We start from the raw sequence: 21772 nt of genomic DNA, 5'->3' as shown, positions 1-21772 counted from the left end.
CTTGGACCGGGAGGCCACGTGGTCCCGGGGCCCCCATCCTGCTCTGGGGGTCCTTTCTCAGAGATGGTCCTCTGGGGGTGAGGGGCTCCTTCCTGTGCCTGGCAAGGGCTTGGAGGCCCTCTGGGCCCCCGGCCTTACTCTGGCCTCTGGGGGGCATGCTGGAAGTATGGGTGCAAGCATCTGCCTGCCCTTGGGGGCTGTCGGTGTCGGGGGCTGCTGGACCGTGGCCCTGGGCCCTCCCTGGCGCGTGCCGTGTGCCACCTCTGCTGCCATGTCTGTCCGAAACCCCTGCTGTGCATCATTCCAGCCCCTGAACCTGAGCTGGTGGCCCTGGGGACTTTTTGGGGTTGAGTTCTGACCCTGGGCTGCGTTTGCTCGGGGTGCCGTGGCGGCATGAGATCTGCTGACCCCCAGTGTTGGATGTGGTTTTTTAACAGCAATAATCAGCCGCTTCGGAGAAGGGGTGTGCCTGTGTGTGTGCGTGTGTGCCTGTGTGTGTGCGTGTGTGCCTGTGTGTGTGCGTGTGTGCCTGTGTGTGTGCACGTGTGCCTGTGTGTGTGCGTGTGTGCCTGTGCGTGTGTGCACGTGTGCAGGGGGAGAGCCTGGTGTCTGAGGGCCCCAGGGGGCCGGGGGTGCTTGGCCGGGGCGGGCTGGCCCCGCGGCCTCGTCCGCCCTCCTCCGGCCCAGCCGGCCTGGGTCCCAGCCCTCCTTCCTCCTGGGCTGAGGCTGCTGGATGGGCCCGCGTGCAGCAGGGGTGCCTGGGGTGAGGTTTGCCCGGGGCGCTGGCACTGTGGGGAGGGTGGCCAGGGCAGGGACACTTGGTGACACTCTGCAGGCTGGAGGAGGTCAGATCTGGGGACGGGGGGCCCCGGGCCAGGCCATCTGGCCACGGCAGCCCTGGGTGGGCTACCACCACTCGCTGAGTCCACCGTCTGTGTGTCTAGGACGTGCTCAGTGGCCCGTAGGAGGGCCCCGAGGGGCGCCGAGTTCTGGGGGCGCGGGCTGCCGGGCGGGGGGTCCCTGGCCCCCTGTGCATGTGTGAGCCACGGGAGGGGCCGCAGCCACGGCCCTGCGCCTGCCCGGCCCCCGATGCTGCTGTTTTTCAATAAAACCCGAGCTGATGGAATCGGGCTCCGTGCTTTCTTGCCGTGTCCTCTGTGTAACACCGGGCCCGGAAGGGCTCCTCCCTGAGGTGCTGGGCTTCCCCCCGACCCCGGGGCGGGGGTGAGTGGTGGGGTGACCCGTGGGCGGGGGGGCCCCCCGTTCCTGTGTCTGCAGCCCCGACCTGGCCACCCTGCCCACTTGCATCTGCCTGCCTGTCTGACGCTCCTTGGAGCCATGGGCTCACCGGATGGGGTGGGTGGAGGGCACTGGGACCCCCAGGTCCTGTAAGGAAGGGCCGTGGTGGGGGTTGGGGTGTCAGCCAGGGACGGGGGCGCTGAGACCCCGGGGGGAGGCGCCCAGCATGCCCCAGGGCTGCTGAAGCCCACCCAGTGTGACGGCCCCCAGGCGGGCCTTGCTCTGGCTGCCCCCTCCTGCTGGGGCCGCCTTCTGGGCGGGGGTGCGCCCTCTTCTCTGAGTCTGACTGGGTCCCGCCTGCCCCACGGGGCTGCCTGCACACAGGGGCCCAGCCCGGCCCCAGGAAGGCGCTCCCAGGACGGTCGCTGGTCTGCGCGAGGTCCTCACGAGAGGAGGCGGTGATCTCTGCCTTTGTGGTGATGGCATGAACACAGGATGTCGCTCAGACACTGACACGCCGGACGCAGTGGTGTGGGGGGCCCCGCGCCCCCCGCGAGGGGCAGGCCCAGCCGTCAGGCCCTGCACGCCCCGGGAGACCGGCGACAACGATTTGAAGCCGTGAGAGGAACGGGCCTGGGCACGGTGAGCGGCGACGACCCCGTCACCCGGAAGAGTGAGGCCGTGTCCCGCGGGCTCGAGTCGCTGTAAGGCTGGGGGCCGGGCTGGGGCGGGGGGCCTGCTCCCCTCCTGGAGGGGCTCCCTCAGCCCTGCTGGTCTGCCCTGCCCGGCAAGCACCGCGCCCCCCTTGGAGGTGGCTCGCGGAGCTGGCACCCAGACCAGGAGCCGGGGCGGGGCAGGCCTGCTGGGGCCTGTCCGGCGAGGCAAGCTCTCTGGCCGCAGTGTCCCTGTCGTCCAAGGGGGCAGCTCTGTCTCAGGCCGCGGGGAGACTCTGGGGTGCTCAGGCCAGACCCTCTCTCGGGCCCGGGGTGTCTGTGAGAAGCGGCTGCTGAGCGCCCAGGCACAGGCCCCTCGGGCCCTCAGGAGGGTGGTCGGGCCGTGCTCTCCGCCCAGCGCACCGCCACCTGCAGGCTGGCGCCGGGGGGCCTCCGGGAGCCAGGCTGCTGGCTGCTCCCGGCTCCTGCAAGGTGTGGAGCAGCTGCCCGGTGGGGGGGACCAAGAGTGGCAGAGGGCTGTGGGCACGGTTTCCTACCCACGGGAAGGATTCACACAGACAGGTGAGGACAGCTCCTTGAGAAGCGTTTACTGCAGGCGACCCCGACCACATAGAAAGCGCTGGTGGACGCTGGTTCTCTTCGCTGTTGCCTGGGGCTACAGGCCAAATGAAGGCGAAAAATGTGGGCGCGGGGGTCGGTGCTCTAGAGCTGGCGGGGGCCCAGCTGTTGCTTGGAGACTTGGCAGAACGGTGGTGGGGCCGGGGCCAGGGGCCCTCTGCAGAGGTGCCAGGTGTCCCCACGAGCGGCCTGCACTCAGGCTCACCTTCAGGGGCACCTGTGCGGGCAGCAGAGGTGAGTGCCCGGCCTTCCCGACCTTCCCGGCCACCGCCACCTCCCGCGCCCCCTGGCAGGCAGGCCAGGGCCCATGGTGCACAGGCAGCCCCTTGCCCAGACACACGACCAGACAGCCTGGCAGCTCTGCTAGGGACAGACACACTCACACACACACACACACACATATACACACTCACACACATATACACACTGACACACACACATGCACTAACACACACACACATGCACACATTTGTACACACACATTCAGGCACACACACTCATACACATTCACACTCATACATACACACATACACACACATTCAGGCACACACACATATACTCTCATACATTCACACACTCATACATACACACACACACATACATGCACTCATGCACACACACATATACACACTCACACATATACACACACATGCACACACTTATACACACACACATATACACACTCATACACACACATGCACACACTTATACACACACATTTAGGCACACACACATATACTCTCATACACACATTCACACACTCATACACATGCACTCACACGCACACGTGCACACACACACACTCATACATTCACACACACTTTCATACACACATGCACACACTTATACACACACATTCAGACATACACATGCATACGTGTGCACACACATACTCTCATACACACATGCACACACATACACACACATTCAGGCACACACACATGCATACATGGCGCACACACACATACACACACTCATACACATGCACTCATGCACACACACATGCACACACATTCAGACACACACATGCACACACATTCAGACACACACATGCATACATGCACACATACATATACACTCATACATTCACACACTCAGATACACACTCATACACATTCAGACACACACACACTCACACTCATACACACATTCACACAGATACACACACATGCAGACACATTCAGACACTTTCATGCACTCATGCACACACTCTCAGATATACGCACACACACATACATTCACACATTCAGACACACTCTCACACATACACTCATACACACATGCATACGCACACACACATACACACTCAGATACACACACATGCACTCACACACACACATGCATGCACACACACTCATACACACATACTCAGATACACACACATGCACATACACATGTACACTCACACACATGCACACACACATTCAGACACACTCTCATGAACTTACACGCTCACACACACTGGCAGGCTTACAGGCTCTGGCACACCCACCCCATCATGACGCATCGACCTTGGCTGAGCCCCCTCACCTGCTGGGCCTCTGTGTGGCAGGGAAGCCTTGGGGGCTGGGCCAGGTGAGGGGTTCAGGGATGGGGGTGTCCCGGTGCCCTGTGGGCCCCCGGGGGATCGGCCGGCTCCAAGGGGTGCAGAGGGCCCTGGAGAGCTCTCCCTGGGACCTGATGCTGAGTGGGCCCTGACCACAGCTCAACAGCTCCATCCCCACTGGAGGGTGGGGGGGGACTTGCAGTGGCCACCACGGGGCTACTAGCGGGGTGAGGTCAGGCTTCCTGGGCTTCCAGGTACCTCGGGGTCCCCACGTCTCCACCCGCCAGGAGAACAAGCACAGACCACCCTGGATGACGGGTGGTCCCAGCCCTGGCTGGCCCCGGGGGCGCTCCTTCACCCACAGGGCGAGGTCGGGGTGAAGTGAACAGGGCATGGTGCTCAGAGCAGGCTGCTCCCAGGTGGGCTGAGGGGAGGCCGGCCCTCTCCTGCGTGTTTCCAGCGGCTCCGGGCCACCTGTGGCCCCTTCGGGGGGCTGTCTGCACGGCTTCAGGGCCTCCCGCCCCCTTGTTACCCCTCCACCTCCTATACCTCCTGGGGGAGCCTGGACCAGAGCTCTTCCCACGAGGACCCGGGGCCCCTCTGAGCACCGCCCGCCAGCGCTTTGGCTGGAATGGGCCGGGCGAGGGCCCGGGGAGGGCTGGCAGGGCTGAGCGTGGCCCGTGGCTCCGCCCCTCACCTGCAGCTGCAGCTCCAGCGCCGGCACGTGCTGCAGGGCCTCCATGGTTCCCCGGACGAGGTCTGGACAGAGCAAGACAGAGACCACTAGAGCCCGCCGGCAGAGCCGTGCCAGGAGGATGCTCAGGCCCGCTCCCCAGTCCCCCCGAGTCCACAGGGTCCCCCTGAGTCCACAGGGTCCCCCCAAGTCCACAGGGTTCCCCCAAGTCCACACAGCCCACATGAGTCCACACGGTCCCCTTGAGTCCACAGAGTCCCCGAGTCCACAGGGTCCCCAAGTCCACAGGGTCCCCCTGAGTCCACAGGCTCCCCCAGTTCACATGGCCATGGTCCCCCGCCGCCCGAGCAGCCCCGCGGTTCTCCCTGACAGCTTCCAGCTCCCGCTGGCCGCGTCCACAGCTCGTGCTTGAGGCACCCTAACTGGCCCAGCCGCAGGCAGTGGGGAGCAGGGCCCTTGGCCCCCAGGGGTGCCGTAGCCCCCCCCACTTCTCTGCCACTGCCCCCTGACCCCCACCCACTGACCCCCACCCCCAGATGGCCAGGCCAGAGCAGCCCAGGTAGGATGGCCTGTGCCCCTGCCGAAACCCCTGTGAGGGTTCAGGTGCCAGCAAAGCCGCAAGGACGGCTGGAGGCCCTGGGGACTCGGGGCCCGGTCACCAGGGGGTGGGTGGGCCTGGGGATGGGAGCGGCCCGCGGCGGGGTCACCGGCTCAGGCTTCCTTAGCGTTTGCACCAAGCCCTCTGCCCCTTGGATGAGAGGACATTCCTCCTGCCCCGAGTCAGCTGACACTTGGGTACAAAGACTGCAGGCGGCGCGGAGAGTCGGGGCCGGCGGCTGCTGTCTGCCCCACCACTGCCTCGGGGCTCATGGTGGCCTCACGGGGGGCTGGGCCCGGGTGCCTGCAGGAGGACCAGCGGCTGCCCCTGTGCTGGCAGAGGACCCTGGCAGTGACAGGGGGGTGGGTCGGGCTGGGGAACCCCAGCCTGCTCTCAGGGCGCCGGCAGAGGCCCCGGCCTCCCTGGGGACCGCGGGGGGTCCAGGGCTTCCCAAGGGGAGTCAGGACCTTGGCCCCTCACCGGGTGTGCAGACGACGCGAGGCCCTCGTGTGTCCCCTCCTTTGTGAGATGGACCCGCCGAGGGACACCAAGTAAGCCCCGGGCGGAGCTGGCGCTCCCCGTGGTCACCCGTGCTCTGAGCCCGCTCTGTAGGGCCCCTGAGGGCAGGGACCCGAGCACCATGCAGCCTCAGCCGGCGTCTGCCCCCGGGCCCCACCGCGTGTGTCGTGACCACCCAGCATTTCAGAGATGTCACCTGTCTCGTGGTCCCTGGCTGGGCAGGGACCCCGGGGCGCCCTCAGCACAGTGCCAGGTGGTGGCTCCCGAGTGCGGGTGGGGGGCCCCTGTGTCTCAGGGAGCCTCATCTCGCTGCCTGCCTGCGGTGGCCAGCGGTTCCCCCACGACGAGGGGGACAGGACTGTTCCTAAAGGGCTCCCTTCCAGATGTGGGACTTTCTCCTTCCTTTTCAAGCAGCAAGTGAGCGCACAGCATTCCCTTCAAATGGTTTGTTTCAGACTTGTCATTTCCAAACCCACAGCCACCATGTAAGATGGGACCCTGTGCAGGTGGGTCCCTATAGGGTGGGCCCATGCAGGGTGGGTCACATGCAGGGTGGGTCCTAGGTAGAATGGGTCCCATGTAGGGTGGGTCCATGGAGGGTGGGTCCATGGAGGGTGGGTCCCATGTAGGTGGATCCCTGTAGGGTGGGTCCCATGCAGGGTGGGTCCTAGGTAGAATGGGTCCCACATAGGGTGGGTCCCATGTGGGGGGGGGGTCCACGCAGGGTGGCCTCCCCACCATCAGGGGTGGTCCCTGGAGGTGAGGGCGCTGAGGCCCAGAGCACCCCCTTTACAGGCAGGTCTGCAGGCAGGTGGTGGCGCTGGGGGTGCGTGGCCAGTTATCCCCCGAGAGCCGGTGGAGCTGGGGACCCAGCCCTGAGACGCCCTGCCCGGCATCCCTCCTCCACCAGCGGGCCGTCTGCTCCCGCTCTCACGGGAGGTGGAAGGGGCCCCACGGCTGCAGGAGCGGTTGCCATGGCAGGAGGCCCGGGCCCCCCTGAGGACTGAGTTGGAGGCCAGGCTCTGGGCCAACAGCCGGGCGGGGCTGACCCTGCCACTGTCCTGCAGCCCGGCTCCCACAGAGGGGGTCCCAGTGCTGCCCCCATCTTCCAGGGCCCCCAGCAGGGCACTTGGCGTTCTCTGGGGGCTGCTGGCCAGGGTGCAGCCCTCTGGGCCTCTCAAGGGCCCCTAGACCAGCCTGGGCGTTCTGCCGGTGGCCCCTGCAGGGGGCAGGGAAGGGGCCTGTGAGCCCCCCAAGAGAAGCTTTAACTATTCCTGAAACAGGAGCAACCCCGGCCCCTGGGGGCTCACCCGCGAACTCAGGAACCTGTGAATCCTCCACTTCAAACAGCAGCTCATCGTGAATCTGGGCAAGCAACCTGCAAGACACACGGGAAGGAGACACCCTGGTGTGGGCCTCGGCCTGCGACCGGGGGAGGCCGCGGGGTGGGGGGCGGGTGGCCGGGGGCGTGCAGGGCGCCCCACGGCACTGGGCAATCCGCCTGGGGTTTGGCACCGGCAGCCTGGGAGGCTGTGGCTCAGGGGAGCGGGAGGACCAGGGTGGGCAAGTGGCTGGGGTCAGCGCAGCGTCACAAGACAGCCTCCAGGAGGAAGAGAACGGGGCTCAGGAGAGAGGCGCCTGCGGGCAGAGGGTCAGGACGAGGGCCTGGGGGCCCTCCTGCCCCCTCCCCCGGAGGAAGCTGAGGACACGGCGGGGCTGAGCCTTTGAGAAGAGCCTCTCTCCCCACCCAGGACTTCCCTGGTGGTCCAGCGGTTAGGAATCTGCCTCCAGCACAGGGGACGTGGGTTCCATCTCGCATCAGGGAACTGAGATCCCACGTGCCTCAGAGCAGCTGAGCCCGCGAGGCATGGGCACCGAGCCTGAGCACAGCAGGGACCCCGTGTGTCACGCCTGAGACTCACGCGGCCAGACGTGAACAAACAGAGAAACGTGCACCAGAGACAGGGGCCGAAGACTCCCGCTGCTGCTGTTCAGTCACTCAGTCGTGTCCGACTCTGACCTCATGGACTGCAGCACGCTGGGCCTCCCTGTCCATCACCAACTCCTGGATCTCACTCAAACTCATGTGCATCGAGTCGGTGATGCCATCAAACCATCTCATCCTCTGTCGTCCCCTTCTCCTCCTGACCTCAATCTCTCCCAGCATCAGGCTCTTTTCCAACAAGTTGGCTCTTTCCAATAGACGTTAGAGAACCCCCCTGAGACCGTCATGGGGGCAGGATGCCAACAGGGACTGACCTCTAGCTGAGGCCACTCTGCGGGCACACGACCCCAGCCCATAGCCTGGGCACCTCAGACTGCCTGCCAGGCCACTCCCTGCCCCCGAGACACCACCTCACCCCCTACCCCGCACCTTGGACTCGGGGTCCGGGGCTCAGCCTCAGGGGAAGGGTTCATGCTCACTCCGGCCCCTTCCGCTGGGCGGGTCCTGGTTCCATGTCCTCTCTGAGCGCCCTCACGCACCCCCTGGAGGGGGTCTGTCCCCACCCACCTCAGGGTACACAGACGCTGCGGTGAGAGGAGGTGTGGGGGCCGCAGAGGTGCTGCTGAGGGGCCGGGGTTCCGGAAGGACTTGCACTCACATGCCCGTGGCTGGCGGGGGGCTCCTGTGTGCCCGGGGTGGGAGTGGAGGAGGGGGGCACCCCAGGCATCAGCCCCTGCAGCTCTGCGTGGCTGCCCAGGACCCAGCCAGCGAGGGCCAGGCATGCGGGTGACACCTGCTGGGGCCATGAGCCTGGGCCTGGAACCGGCCCCTGGCTGGTCAGACGGAGCGCTCAGGGAGGGGACGGCGGGGCAGTGCCCGTGGCCCTCGGCAGGGTGGGAGGCGTGCCCTCTGTGTGAGCCAGCCTCTGCCTCCAGCACGCTGCTTCCCAGGGCAGGGGCCGCGCGCTGTCCTTGTCCGGTCGCGGCCTGGACGCAGCAGGCACAGAGCTTGCGGGAAGGGGCAGCACATGGCAGCGAGGTGCGCCCCCCACCCCCGACTGGGGGCAGCAGGGTGGTGGGTCCTGGCTGAGGGCAGGGAGCTTCAAGACCGAAGGGCAGGACGTTGGAACTGAGAAGCACAGGCCACTCGGCCCACTTGCCCCTTCTCTGGGGCCAGGTGGAGTGGCGATGAGGCTGGGCCCCCACCACCAGAGCGAAGGCCCCACTAACTACTAGGAAGGCTCTTTAAGGGCTAACTTGCCGGGATGGGGGTCAGGTACACTTTCAATCACCACTACTTCCTCGTTGTGTCTGCGAGGTGCTGTGATGGCCGGAGCAGCCGCCTCCACGCTGGCACCAAGAGGGGAAAGGCCAGGGAGCCAGAGAGGCCTCAGCCTGCCGCCCTGAGCCTCTGAACCAGAGCCAGTGCTGGTGCTGGACTCCTCCCCGTGGGGACAGCCCACCTGGGGGACGGATTCATCCACAGGGCGTGTGGGGTCCACAGGGAGCAGGCTGGGGGCTGGCAGACCCCTGGTAGGGGCCTGAGGTTTCTGTGCAGCCTTGGGATCAAGGCTGTCGGCGCGGTCCTCCCAGATGCCAGCCTGGCCGATGTCAAGGCCTCTGCTGTACTCTTAGGCTCCCAGGGGGACTTAGTGTTCCGATGGGCAGAACTCAGAATAGGCACTTGCAACTTCTTCCAGATTTAGCAGCAAGAGTTCTCACACTTCCTGAAATCACACGGTGAACTTCTGAGCTGCTGGAGTGGCCGAGACCGAAGAGCAAGACCGTTAGTCACTCACACCTCGCTCTGCAGCTGACTGCGACGTCACCGTGTTTCTAACTGTGAACTAGGGCGCGGGAGGTGCCCCAAGTGGGTGGTGAGCGCGGGTGTCAGACCCGTTGCTTCCCAGGAAGCCAGCTGATGTCCCGTCCACTCGTCCTGCGCTGACGGCAGGCCAGGCTGCACAGAACGCACTCCTGTGGAGATGCCCCATCAGAGCTGCACCCCGTCTCCCGTCTGTGCCCGGGGCGGCTCCCCTCCAGGCAGCCCAGCTCTGGGTGCTGAGAGTGCAGGAGGCCTGGGCTTCCGGACTTGAGGGACGCAGCCAGGCCCTTGTCCTCTGTCGCGCTGACGCTCAGTGCTCCCTCCCACTGAGGATGGACCAGCGCCCCAGGAGGAGGCAGCTCTAGGCCTCGCGCCCACAGGTGGCTGCTGGCGGATGGGTGCCCGGAGGGTGTGGACTGGGGGCCTGGGGGCACAGACGGTCACTGGGGGCCGCAGGGCCAGCTGCTGAGAGGCTTGTGTCCACCCCGGCAGGGCTGGTCGGCGCGTCCTGGGGCTGAAGCGCCCGTGGGGCTCGGCCCGAACGCCTGCATCGTGGGCGGCCCAGGTCCCCGTGCCCTCGCCACCTGGGGGTCCTGGTCACCTCTGTGCCCCAGGCACCTCCGCTGCCCCTCCTGCGGCTGGAAGCGCAGGGACCCAGGTGCGGCTCAGCCTGACGGGGCCCTGGGGTGGCTGCTGCCTTCAGGAGGGCAGCGGGCAGAGGGCAGAGGGCTGCCCATGTGGAGAGATGGCCCTGCAGTCCCGCAGCCCCGGGCAGAGAGGCAGGGAGGATCCTCCAGAGGCCGTCTTGCCGAGGGGCTGCGGGCCTCTGAGAGCCCAGGGCGAGGAGGCCCCGTGCTGGTCCAGGTCGGGTGAGCTGGACCGTGTTGTGATGCATTCTCAGCCTCCCTTCTCTGCACGTGCGAGATGGAATCCACAGTCCCCAGAGCTTCCTTCCAGGCCCGACGTGTCCTGAGACCTGGAGGGCCTGTCCCCCATCCGCAGAGAGGGTATGGGGGTCAGGAGCGCCCAGCCTCCCTTGCAGCCCATGGGCAGCGAGCGGGGGCTGCCCCGCGGCTCCAGCCAGGTGAGGCCGTGATGCGGTCCTGCCTCAGCTCCGGGCACCCGGCCTGCGCCTGCCCTCCGTCCCTGCGGTCACGTTCACGGGCACAGAGTGGACGGCCTGCTGCAGTTTCTAAAGCGGCAGGATGCGGTCAACGTGTTTTATTTCAAAACACGTTTCCTGCAGACAGCGGGCAGAGGTGACTGCTGTGTTTCTGGATTCCTCTAAACAGCCCCAGACCCTCGTCTGCCAGCTTCCCTCCCACGGCCCACAGAAACTTCCGGGACCTAGAGCAGCTCAAGGGCAGAGCAGGCCCCGGTTTCTGGCTGCTGCCAAGACAGAGAGCGGGCCCAGGCCCCCAAACCCTCGGCCATGTCAGCCCCGGAAACAACACAGGCGAGCAGGAGGCGCGAACTCAGGATCCGGTCAGGGAGCCGGCAGGAGAGACCCTGAGAGAAGAGCATGTGCCCACTGGGCTCCCTCCACCCCGCTGCTGCAGAGGCAGACGACAGCCCAGAGCCCGGGCAGGAGCCGTAGGCACTGGCTCTCAGGCGTCCCACGCCGCGTCCTTCCTCCAGGCCTGGGTGACAGCGTTCCTCCCTGGGCTATGAGGTGACCCACGGGCCAGGGTGCAGCGCTGGATGGGGGTCCACAGGGCTGGGACGCAACACCACGTTCCTGGGCCAGGCCTCTACCCGGGACGTGCTTCTCTATGAAGCTGCTGAAATCACCCAGAGAATGTAGGCTCCTTTGCTGCCCTGCATGTAGGATTGTTGGTACCATCTTTCTAAATTCCAAAAACAGACTTTTGGACTCAGTGGGAGAAGGCGAGGGTGGGATGATTTGAGAGGATAGCATTGAAACATGTATGTTCATTTCAGCTCAGTTCAGTCACTCAGTTGTGTCCAACTTTTTGTGACTCCATGGACCGCAGCAGGCCAGGCCTCCCTGTCCAACTCCTGGAGTTTACTCAAATTCATGTGCATCGAGTCGGTGATTGCCATCCAACCATCTCATCCTCTGTTGTCACCTTCTCCTCCTGCCTTCAACCATTCCCAGCATCAGGGTCTTTTCCAATGAGTCAGCTCTTCGCATCAGGTGGCCAAAGTACTGGAGTTTCAGCTTCAGCATCAGTCCTTCCAATGAATATTCAGGACTGATTTCCTTTAGGATGGACTGCTTGGATCTCCTTGCAGGCCAAGGGACTCTCAAGGGTCTTCTCCAACACCACAGTTCAAAAGCATCAATTCTTTGGTGCTCAGCTTTCTTTATAGGCCAACTCTGACATCCATACATGACTACTGGAAGAGCCATAGCTTTGACTAGATGGACCTTTGTTGGCAAAGTAATGTCTCTGTTTTTTTAATATGCTGTCTAGGTTGGTCATAACATTTCTTCCAAGGAGCAAGCATCTTTTAATTTCATGGCTGCAGTCACCATCTGCAGTGATTTTGGAGCCCCAAAAAATAAAGTCTCTCACTGTTTCTCCGTTTATTTTCCATGAAGTGATGGGATCAGATGCTATGCTCTTAGTTTTCTGAATGTTGAATTTTAAGCCAACTTTTTCACTCTTCTCTTTCACTTTCATCAAGAGGCTCTTTAGTTCTTCTCTTTCTGCCATAAGGGTGTCATCTGCATGTCTGAGGTTATTGATATTTCTCCCGGCAATCTTGATTCCAGCTTGTGCTTCTTCCAGCCCAGCGTTTCTCATGATGTACTCTGCATATAAGTTAAATAAGCAGGGTGACAAGATCCAGCCTTGACGTACTCCTTTTCCTATCTGGAACCAGTCTGTTGTTCCATGTCCAGTTCGAACTGTTGCTTCCTGACCTGCATACAGATTTCTCAAGAGACAGGTCAGGTGGTGTGGTATTCCCATCTCTTTAAGAATTTTCCAGAGTTTGTTGTGGTCCACATAGTCAAAGGCTTCGGCATAGTCAATAAAGCAGAAATAGATGTTTTTCTGGAGCTCTCTTGCTTTTTCGATGATCCATTGGATGCTGGCAATTTGACCTCTGGTTCCTCTGCCTTTTCTAAAACCAGCTTGAACATCTGGAAGTTCACGATTCACATACTGTTGAAGCCTGGCTTGGAGAATTTTGAGCATTCTTTGGTATTGCCTTTCTTTGGGATTGAAAGGAAAACTGACCTTTTCCAGTCCTGTGGCCACTGCTGAGTTTTCCAAATTTGCTGGCATATTGAGTGCAGCACTTTCACAGCATCATCCTTTAGGATTTGAAATAGCTCACCGGGAATTCCATTACCTCCACTAGCTTTGTTCATAGTGATGCTTCCTAAGGCCCACTTGACTTCACATTCCAGGATGTCTGGCTCTAGGTGAGTGATCACACCATCATGATTATCTTTTTTATACAGCTTTTTATACAGGTCGTGAAGATCTTTTTCATACAGTTCTTTTGTGTATTCTTGCCACCTCTTCTTAATATCTTCTGCTTCTGTTAGGTCCATACCATTTCTGTCCTTTATTGCGCCCATCTTTGCAAGAAATGTTCCCTTGGTATCTCTAATGTTCTTGAAGAGATCTCTAATCTTTCCCATTCTACTGTTTTCCTCTGTTTGTTTGCATTGATCGCTGAGGAAGGCTTTCTTATATCTCCTTGCTATTCTTTTGAACTCTGCATTAAGATAGATACATCTTTCCCTTTCTCCTTTGCTTTTCATTTTTCTTCTATTCACAGCTATTTGTAAGGCCTCCTCAGACAACCATTTTGCCTTTTGCATTTCTTTTTCTTGGAGATGGTGTTAATCTCTGCCTCCTGTACAATGTCACAAACCTCCGTCCATACTTCTTCAGGCACTCTGTCTATCAAATCTAATCCCTTGAATCTATTTCTCACTTCCACTGTATAATCGTAAGGGATTTGATTTAGGTCATACCTGAATGGTCTGGTGGTTTTCTCTACTTTCAATTTAAGTCTGAATTTGGCACTAAGGTACATAGGGCTTCCCTGACAGCTCAGTTGGTAAAGAATCTGCCTGCAGTGCAGGAGACCCCGGTTCAATTCCTGGGTCAGGAAAATCCCCTGGAGAAGGGAAAGGCTACGCACTCCAGTATTCTGGCCTGGAGAATTCCAGGACTCTATAGTCCATGGGGTCGCAAAGAGTCGGACACGACTGAGTGAGTTTCCCTTTCACGTTACCATATGTGAAACAGCTGACCAGGGCAAGTCCAGTGCATGAAGCAGGGCACCCAAAGCCAGTGCTCGGGAGCAACCCAGGGGGAGGTGGCGGGGGCTCCGCATGGGGGGACACAGGTACACCTGTGGCTGATTCATGTCACTGTATGGCAGAAAGTATCACAGTATTGTAAAGTAATTGTTCTTCAATTAAAGTAAATAATTAAACAAAGAATGCAGGCCCCACGGTGACCATGAGCAGGAGGAAACGTCTGATGACGTAAAGGAGAAAGCTTCCTGAGGGAAGGTGGATGGCCTCAGGTGCGGGAAGCGTCCTTCACCGTGAGGATGTAATAGCACCAGAAGCCCGAGAACACGGCAAGCTCTGTGGGGAGGGCGGCCCCGGGCGCAGGTCCCCGTCCCAGGGGGTCGCCCTGTCCCGGCGGGTCCCTGTCCCAGCAGGTCCCGTGTCCCAGAGGGTCCCCTGTCCCAGAGGGTCCCCTGTGTCCCAGAGGGTCCCGTGTCCCAGCGGGTCCCCTGTCCCAGAGGGTCCCTTGTGTCCCAGAGGGTCCCCCGTGTCCCAGGGGGTCCGCCCTGTCCCAGCGGGTCCCATGTCCCAGAGGGTCCCCTGTCCCAGAGGGTCCCTTGTATCCCAGAGGGTCCCCTGTATCCCAGCGGGTCCCCTGTCCCAGAGGGTCCCCTGTGTCCCAGAGGGTCCCGTGTCCCAGAGGGTCCCCTGTCCCAGAGGGTCCCTTGTGTCCCAGAGGGTCCCGTGTCCCAGCGGGTCCCCTGTCCCAGAGGGTCCCCTGTGTCCCAGAGGGTCCCGTGTCCCAGAGGGTCCCCTGTGTCCCAGAGGGTCCCCCGTGTCCCAGGGGGTCCCCCCTGTCCCAGCGGGTCCCATGTCCCAGAGGGTCCCATGTCCCAGAGGGTCCCCTGTCCCAGAGGGTCCCTTGTATCCCAGAGGGTCCCCTGTATCCCAGCGGGTCCCATGTCCCAGAGGGTCCCGTGTCCCAGCGGGTCCCGTGTCCCAGCGGGTCCCCTGTCCCAGAGGGTCCCCTGTGTCCCAGAGGGTCCCGTGTCCCAGCGGGTCCCCTGTCCCAGAGGGTCCCTTGTGTCCCAGAGGGTCCCCCGTGTCCCAGGGGGTCCCCCCTGTCCCAGCGGGTCCCATGTCCCAGAGGGTCCCCTGTCCCAGAGGGTCCCTTGTATCCCAGAGGGTCCCCTGTATCCCAGCGGGTCCCCTGTCCCAGAGGGTCCCCTGTGTCCCAGAGGGTCCCGTGTCCCAGAGGGTCCCCTGTCCCAGAGGGTCCCTTGTGTCCCAGAGGGTCCCTGTCCCAGCGGGTCCCCTGTCCCAGAGGGTCCCCTGTGTCCCAGAGGGTCCCGTGTCCCAGAGGGTCCCCTGTCCCAGAGGGTCCCTTGTGTCCCAGAGGGTCCCATGTCCCAGCGGGTCCCCTGTCCCAGAGGGTCCCCTGTGTCCCAGAGGGTCCCGTGTCCCAGAGGGTCCCCTGTCCCAGAGGGTCCCTTGTGTCCCAGAGGGTCCCCCGTGTCCCAGGGGGTCCCCCCTGTCCCAGCGGGTCCCATGTCCCAGAGGGTCCCATGTCCCAGAGGGTCCCCTGTCCCAGAGGGTCCCTTGTATCCCAGAGGGTCCCCTGTATCCCAGCGGGTCCCATGTCCCAGCGGGTCCCATGTCCCAGAGGGTCCCGTGTCCCAGAGGGTCCCCTGTATCCCAGCGGGTCCCATGTCCCAGAGGGTCCCGTGTCCCAGCGAGTCCCCTGTCCCAGAGGGTCCCGTGTCCCAGAGGGTCCCCTGCCCCTGGGGGTCCCGTGTCCCAGCAGCGGCAGGAGAGGAGTCCAGCTGTCCTCACCGCTGGGGATGCGCTGCAGGCATGTGGGGGTGAGCACGCACCCCCAGGGTGGGCCCATGACACACAGCATTTCAGAAGGTTTTCCCACCTAACCCGCGCGTGCTTCGCCCCGGGTGTGGGTAGGCTGGCCCCGGGGAGGGGCTCCTCAGCAGGGCAGGCCCCCCCGGCCACACGCAGAGCCGGAGGCCCCTAGGGTGAGGCGGGCAAATGCACGTGGAGGCCAAGGAGAGAGGGGGAGACCAGGGGGCTGCCAGGAGGGGACCCTGGGATCCAGGGGGAGAATTCACCCCCACCTGCGCCCAGGCCGGGACCTCAGGGGCCAGCAGAGCCTGGGTGGGCAGAGCTGGAACCGGGGTGGGCGGCAGGCCCACGCCCCACCAAGGAGGGCAGGCCCCGGGGCCGGGCCGGGGGGCTGGAGGCTCGCTCACTGACCTGGCCGTCAGGGTAGGCGACGTGGCCACAGCCGTGAAGACGCGGGTCATGGCCATCTTGCAGAGGTCAGCAGCCGAGCCTGTGGGACCAGAGGGCCCCGGTTCAGGCGCTGTGTGAGGCCCCGCCCGCAGCCTGCTGCCCGGGGGCCTGAGCCGTCCACACCGCGGGGCGCGTGGGCCGCACCCGTGGGTCAGAACTGTGGGTCTCCCTCTCGACCCTCAGCTCCTGCAGGTGTGGGGCCCCTCTGCTCCTGCGGACCCGGCCCCTGGCTGGGTCACCTGGAGGCTCCAGTAGGGAAGGCTCCGTCTCAGGCGACCTTGGGTGACGGCCGGGTTCACTTCCTTGGAGCCAGCAGACGGAGGTTCCTGCTTCCTGGGGGCCATGGGCCTCTCCCCAGAGTCTGCTTGACTCCTCCACGGTCAGAGCCTCGGACACTGGCCCCTAAACCTTCTCTCAAGGGCCCACCTGGTCAGGCCAGGTCCACCTGGGATGTCCCCTTCTGATGAGCTGAGGTCAGCTGACTGAGGACCCTACACCTGCAGACCCCCTTTTGCCACATAACACGGCTCCCCAGGAGCCCTGGGAGCAGGGTCTCAGCACGCTCACGCGCTCTGACCACACCGGGTCCACTGCACCGGCCGGCAGGACGACGGGTCCGGGACTGAGGCCATGGGTCACTCCCTGCTCCCACAGCCCGCCCGCCACGTGGCCCTTGGCACTCGGCAAGCCTCAGGCTCCCAGTGCGTGGAGTGGGGCTGCCGCCCCAGCCCCAGGACGTGGGCGAGGCCAGTCACATGGTCAGCGGGCACCCTGCAAGGTGTGGGCCGGCACGGGGGAAGCTGCTTGTTCCGGTGCCCAGCTCACGGTGGGTGTCTCAACAACTGGCTCTGCTCCTGGGACGAGACTGAAGCTCAGGTCTCCACTCCTGGTCTTAAGCCCTTCAGAGTTCTGAGGTTCACTGAGGAACAAGTCTGCCGTCTGTGGGCCGCCTCCCCCGACCTCAGGGCAGCAGCTGCACCCAGAGCACTCGCTGGTCTCTGCAGCCAGCCTGCCGGCCTCACGGGATCTTGGGGCCTGGGGACCCTCTGCCCTGGCTGGATGTTGGGAGGCTTGCTGCCTTAGGAGGAGTGGGCAGGGCTGCGAGGTGAGGAGACAGGAGAGGAGGCAGGGGGCCAGGGCGGAGGTGGGGCCCCAGGCAGGGGGTGCACCAGCTGAGCGCAGCCCAGCCTGCAGGTGGGCCACGAGTTCTGAGCCGGCCCCTCAGGAGGGGGCTCGGCTAGGAGGTGACCCCGTGGCCAAGTCTTCCCATCAGCCCCCCAAGTGGAGACGTCTGTGTGCGGATCCCCCTCCAAACCAGCCTGAGGGCCAACCCCCACGTCTCGGGGACAGACCAAGGCCGTGGTCCCACCATGTCTCCACCCGAGACAGCCTCCTGAGAAGCAGGCCCTCTGAGGCTTGGGGCTGTCGGTGTTCCCAGCTCTTGTCGGGGTGGGACCTGGGGAGGCGCGACCCTGAGCCCAGACCAGTCCCGCCTGCAGCGTCCTCTCCAATGGCCAAGCGAGGCGCGAGGCTGAGCCTGGGGCAGCGCCGCTCTGGCCTCTCCGTGGGGCTCGCCCTCCGTCCCCGGCGGCCCACGCCTCCTGCTCCGGGTCTGGGTGCCTCCTACTGCAGACGCCCCTCCAGGGCTCCATCCTGCCTCCGGCCCTGCCTCTGGGCCTGCCGGCCTTGGCTCTCCACCCCTGACCCCTGGGGTCACAAGTGGGGACACAGCTGGGCTCCCAGGCTCCCCAGGGCCTCCCGAGGAGGGCGCCGGGCATGTGGACTGTGGTCACACCCCTGCCTTCTCTCCACCTGGATGCCCAGGGGCTCCCGGACCTGGAGGCCCGTGCACGTGGGCCCTCTGCCTGCCTCCTGCACGGACCTCTGGAAGGTGCGCTGGGCCCCGCGGCCTCACACCTGCCAGGGCTGCAGGGAGAGTCGGGGCCGAGGGTCGTGGGACGGGCCTCCGACTGACTCTAGCACTGGCGGACGACCTCCGCGACCCTGCCCGCCGCCTGCAGAGCTGGCCCCATGGGGGGCAGCTCCAACAGTCACCCGTCCCGCGGGGCTGAAAACCCAGGAGGAGAGGGGCTCCGGCACCTTGCACCACGAAGTTCACCGCCTGCCGCTCCGCCTGCGCCCGAAGCTGCGGGTCATGAGCTCGGATCCTGGGCAGCGGCCTCCTGCGGCCCATGAGGGACTCCACGTAGCCTGCAGTCCAGGACGGAAGAGGGAGGAGGGCAGCAGTGAGCAGGAGCGGTGCCCGGGGCCCTGCCCTCTGGCGGTGGCTGCTCCAGTGGAGGTCCCGCCCCCACCCCACCCTGCCGCAGGCGGAGCTCCGCCCAGAGGCCTTAGGCCTCATCCAGCGCAGGACACGCTGTTCTGTGTGGACACGGATTCTGTGTTGGGAAGCGGGACGGCGGCAGGGGCCTGGGCTTTGCACCCGCTCTGACTTCTGTGCCGCGCTCACATCTGACATGGGGCAGAAGGACGGTTCTTACAATAAGAGGTGAAAAGCCACGTGCGGGACTTGGGTGCAGGAGTAATTCTGGGCGGGCGGCAGCTGGAACTGGGGAGGAGACATCGTTCCTTAGTCCGCTCAGTGAGGGGCTGGGGGTCTGCGGCAGAGACCACATCCCTCACTCCAGGGCCAGGCTCTGTGGGCCCCACGCTTCCGTCCCTGGGATCCTCTTCAGGAAAAAGAACCGAGAGGTGCTGCATTGGTTATGCTCCTGACCGGTGAGGACGCTGGTTTTACTAGGTGTTGGTAAGAACGAAATCCCCAGCTTGATCTGACATGTGTCCGGGGCCTGGAAGAACTGCTCGTAGGTGTGGTTGTTACAAAAACGACTGTGTCCTGAGCACCTGTGACGAAGAGCATAGTTAAGGCCGCGTGAGCCGTGCCTGCCGCCTCTGCCTCTGTGGGTTTCCAGGGATTTCTGACTGCGTGCTGGGCACCGTGCTTCCTACGTCTGCGCCGTCTGGATGGACTTGCTCACTTGTGGGCTGCGTCCCAGGATCGGGGCTCCAGGGAAGCAATGAGCTCCTGGTGTCAGCACGGCGCCTGGCGCTGGGTAGGCCTCCCACAAATGCTTGCAGCGTAACTGAGGGTCACTGAGTGTGTGCTCACATGTGCAACAGTGGGTCAGAGGGCATGCGTGCTTTGCACTGGGACACGGGAGGCCCTGGGCCCTTCGAGAAAGGTACCAGGCAGGCCTGCGGGGCCACCCATGGAGGGGACGCTGGCCCCACCGGGCAGCCGGGGGTCCCAGCCAGCTGCCCCCTTGGCGCTCCTCCTCTTCCCCTGTAAGGCGGGCAACGGGGCCGCCCAAGCGTCTGAGTCGCAGCGAGGACTAGGTCAGTATCACGGGAGCCGGTCGACATGAGGGCCTGCGTTTGACTGTCTCCACCGGCGGCGGCTCCATGGACTGACTCATCAACACTGCTCTGTCACCGTTCTAACATTTCGTAATCGGTAGCCTTTCGTCTCATCCAGGTGTGGGGCTCACCCCCGGCCCAGGGAGCCCAAGGCCGGTGGGGCGCTTGCTGTGGGGTGGAGACGGTTTGCTGGCTTTCTGGAGACCCCAGGCTGCCGCAGGCCCCGCTCGGGCTGGGCTCTCGAGAGAGGGTCAGCCGTGAGCCCCTGGGGCAGGGGTGGGTCTGGGGCCTGCTCTGGGACGTGCGCTGAGCCCCGCTCCAAGTCTGTTCCAGGAGCTGCTGCGGCGCTGACCTCCTTCCCTCTTTGGTCTGCCCTGCTGCTCTTTGCCACGTGTCTCGGGTTGAAGACTGTCTTTTATGTCCAGAGATTTGTCTTCCTTTTTGAAACACTTAAAAAAAAAATCCCTTCATCTCTAAATGGTGGCCACGTCTCACAGTTTTACAATGGGATACTTTAGTGTCATTTATTTCTAAAATGTCTGTCATTCGCTTGGGACTTCTTTTTAAAGTCCTACATCGGAGACTTCCCCGGTGGCCCAGTGGTTAAGACTCTGTGCTTCCACTGCAGGGGCACGGGTTTGATCCCTGGTCAGGGAACTAAGATCCCTCGCGCCGTGAGGTGCAGCCAAATAAATAATTAAGCAACAAAATAAACTCCGAGATTATTCAGGAGCGCGGTGAGTCTTTCAAGTAGGCTGATGGATGGATGGCCTCACACGCAGATATGAAACTATCTTCCTCTTCCACCATGGTCACAGAACATGTTCTATTTGATATCCTCTGAAATCTGTGGCCAGACTGTGGGCAAATTCTGTAGATAAACCACCGTTCTCCACTTTCAGGGGCAGGACTTGCTCTCCGTGAGCCCCCCACTTGGCATTTCCCGCTCCTCACTCACGCCGGGGTGAGCCCTCGAGGAGAGCCTGGCTCTGGACCCTCTTCGCGTGGAGTCTGTGGTCCCACCTCCCCGGCGGGGAGGAGCTCACCCGGCTCCAGCGCCCCCCGCGCCCCCCCCCCTGCAGAGGAGGGCCTGGGAGACCCCCTGGCTACTGCACAGGGGCCCTGGGAGGAGGGGGCTGCCCATGGCCTCGCTTGCAGCTGGCTCACCTGTCTGCTGACACCGGGCAATGGCTGCTTGCGTGAAGTCCTTTATTTTCTTGTACTTCTGCAGAAAGCTCTCCAAAAACCGGGCAGCTTCCTGAACAGGAACTCCGAGGCAAGCAGCAAGCCGCTCCTTCCCTGTGTGAGCAGAAACTCAGTCAGTGGCCAGCCTACCTCTGACCCAGTGGGGCCCGGGGGGTGCCAGGCAGTCACCGGCATGCGTGGAAGTGAACCCACAGAGGCTCTGGAGAGACTTGGGGCGTCAAGGTCCGGTGGGCACCTCTGCCTCTTCTGACCAGTCAGGATGGTGCTGGCTTTTGGCTCCAGGATCTAAGTGCTTGGCACTGGCCAGTCTGGACCGGGCCCTGGTAAACGCTCATTTATTAGAATGCTGACCGAGGGCCTGGCAGGTGCTTCAGGGGATGCAGACCTGATTGCAGCCTGTCCAGAGGGAGGCCTGCCCCAGAACTGGGGAAGGCTGGGGAGTGTGGGTGCATAAAGAAGAAGGGAAAGTCCCCGGGCCAGGTCATGAGGGAATGGTGGTGGGGAGCTCCCTTCCAAGGGATTTTTTTTTTTTAAACAAATACATCTGGTTCAGGTTAATCTTTAGTTCTTTCAGGACACAGGTGTTCTGATGAAGCTTCTAATAGCAAGGTCTCTGGTCAGGATAGCACCCTGAATTCCAGGACAACCCCCCAAGTTCCAGGCCAGGACCCCAAATTCTAGGATGACACCCCGAATTGCAGTCAACTCTGGGTCCCAGGAAACCACTATCAGTGCAGATTTTCATTATTTTATTGTGGAAAAATGCATATAACATAAAGTATGTCATACTGTAAATTAACTGTGAATGTCCTAGAATTTCATTTAAATGGTGTAATCAATTATATACTATAAGTTCTCCTTTGTGCCTGGATTTCTTTTTTCATTTGGCATAATATTTGCGGTTCATTCACACTGACAGATGGATCAGTAGTTTGTTGGACCTTTAGTAACTGAAGTATCATTGGCGTACAGTGTTAGTTTCTGGTGTGCAGTGAAGTGACT

At 62.6% G+C, this 21772-nt stretch overlaps 1 protein-coding gene across 1 annotated transcript in view; it reads right to left on the bottom strand.

The window, feature by feature from the left end:
* Positions 1-2485: 2485 nt before the first annotated feature.
* Positions 2486-21772, bottom strand: part of POLN (DNA polymerase nu) — a 137620-nt gene continuing 118333 nt past the window's right edge. Inside the window, exons 19-24 of the mRNA XM_043447912.1 lie at positions 20732-20863; positions 18287-18397; positions 16148-16226; positions 7199-7266; positions 4775-4836; positions 2486-2748 (exon numbers count right to left, since the gene is read on the bottom strand). Of these exons, the coding sequence (XP_043303847.1) occupies positions 2569-2748; positions 4775-4836; positions 7199-7266; positions 16148-16226; positions 18287-18397; positions 20732-20863 (632 nt within the window). The 3' untranslated portion in view covers positions 2486-2568. The remainder of the gene's footprint in view (positions 2749-4774; positions 4837-7198; positions 7267-16147; positions 16227-18286; positions 18398-20731; positions 20864-21772) is intronic.

Source organism: Cervus canadensis, chromosome 26, assembly GCF_019320065.1.
Source record: "Cervus canadensis isolate Bull #8, Minnesota chromosome 26, ASM1932006v1, whole genome shotgun sequence".
NCBI classification, from domain to species: domain Eukaryota; kingdom Metazoa; phylum Chordata; class Mammalia; order Artiodactyla; family Cervidae; genus Cervus; species Cervus canadensis.
This window is presented reverse-complemented; position numbering and strand designations above follow the sequence as displayed.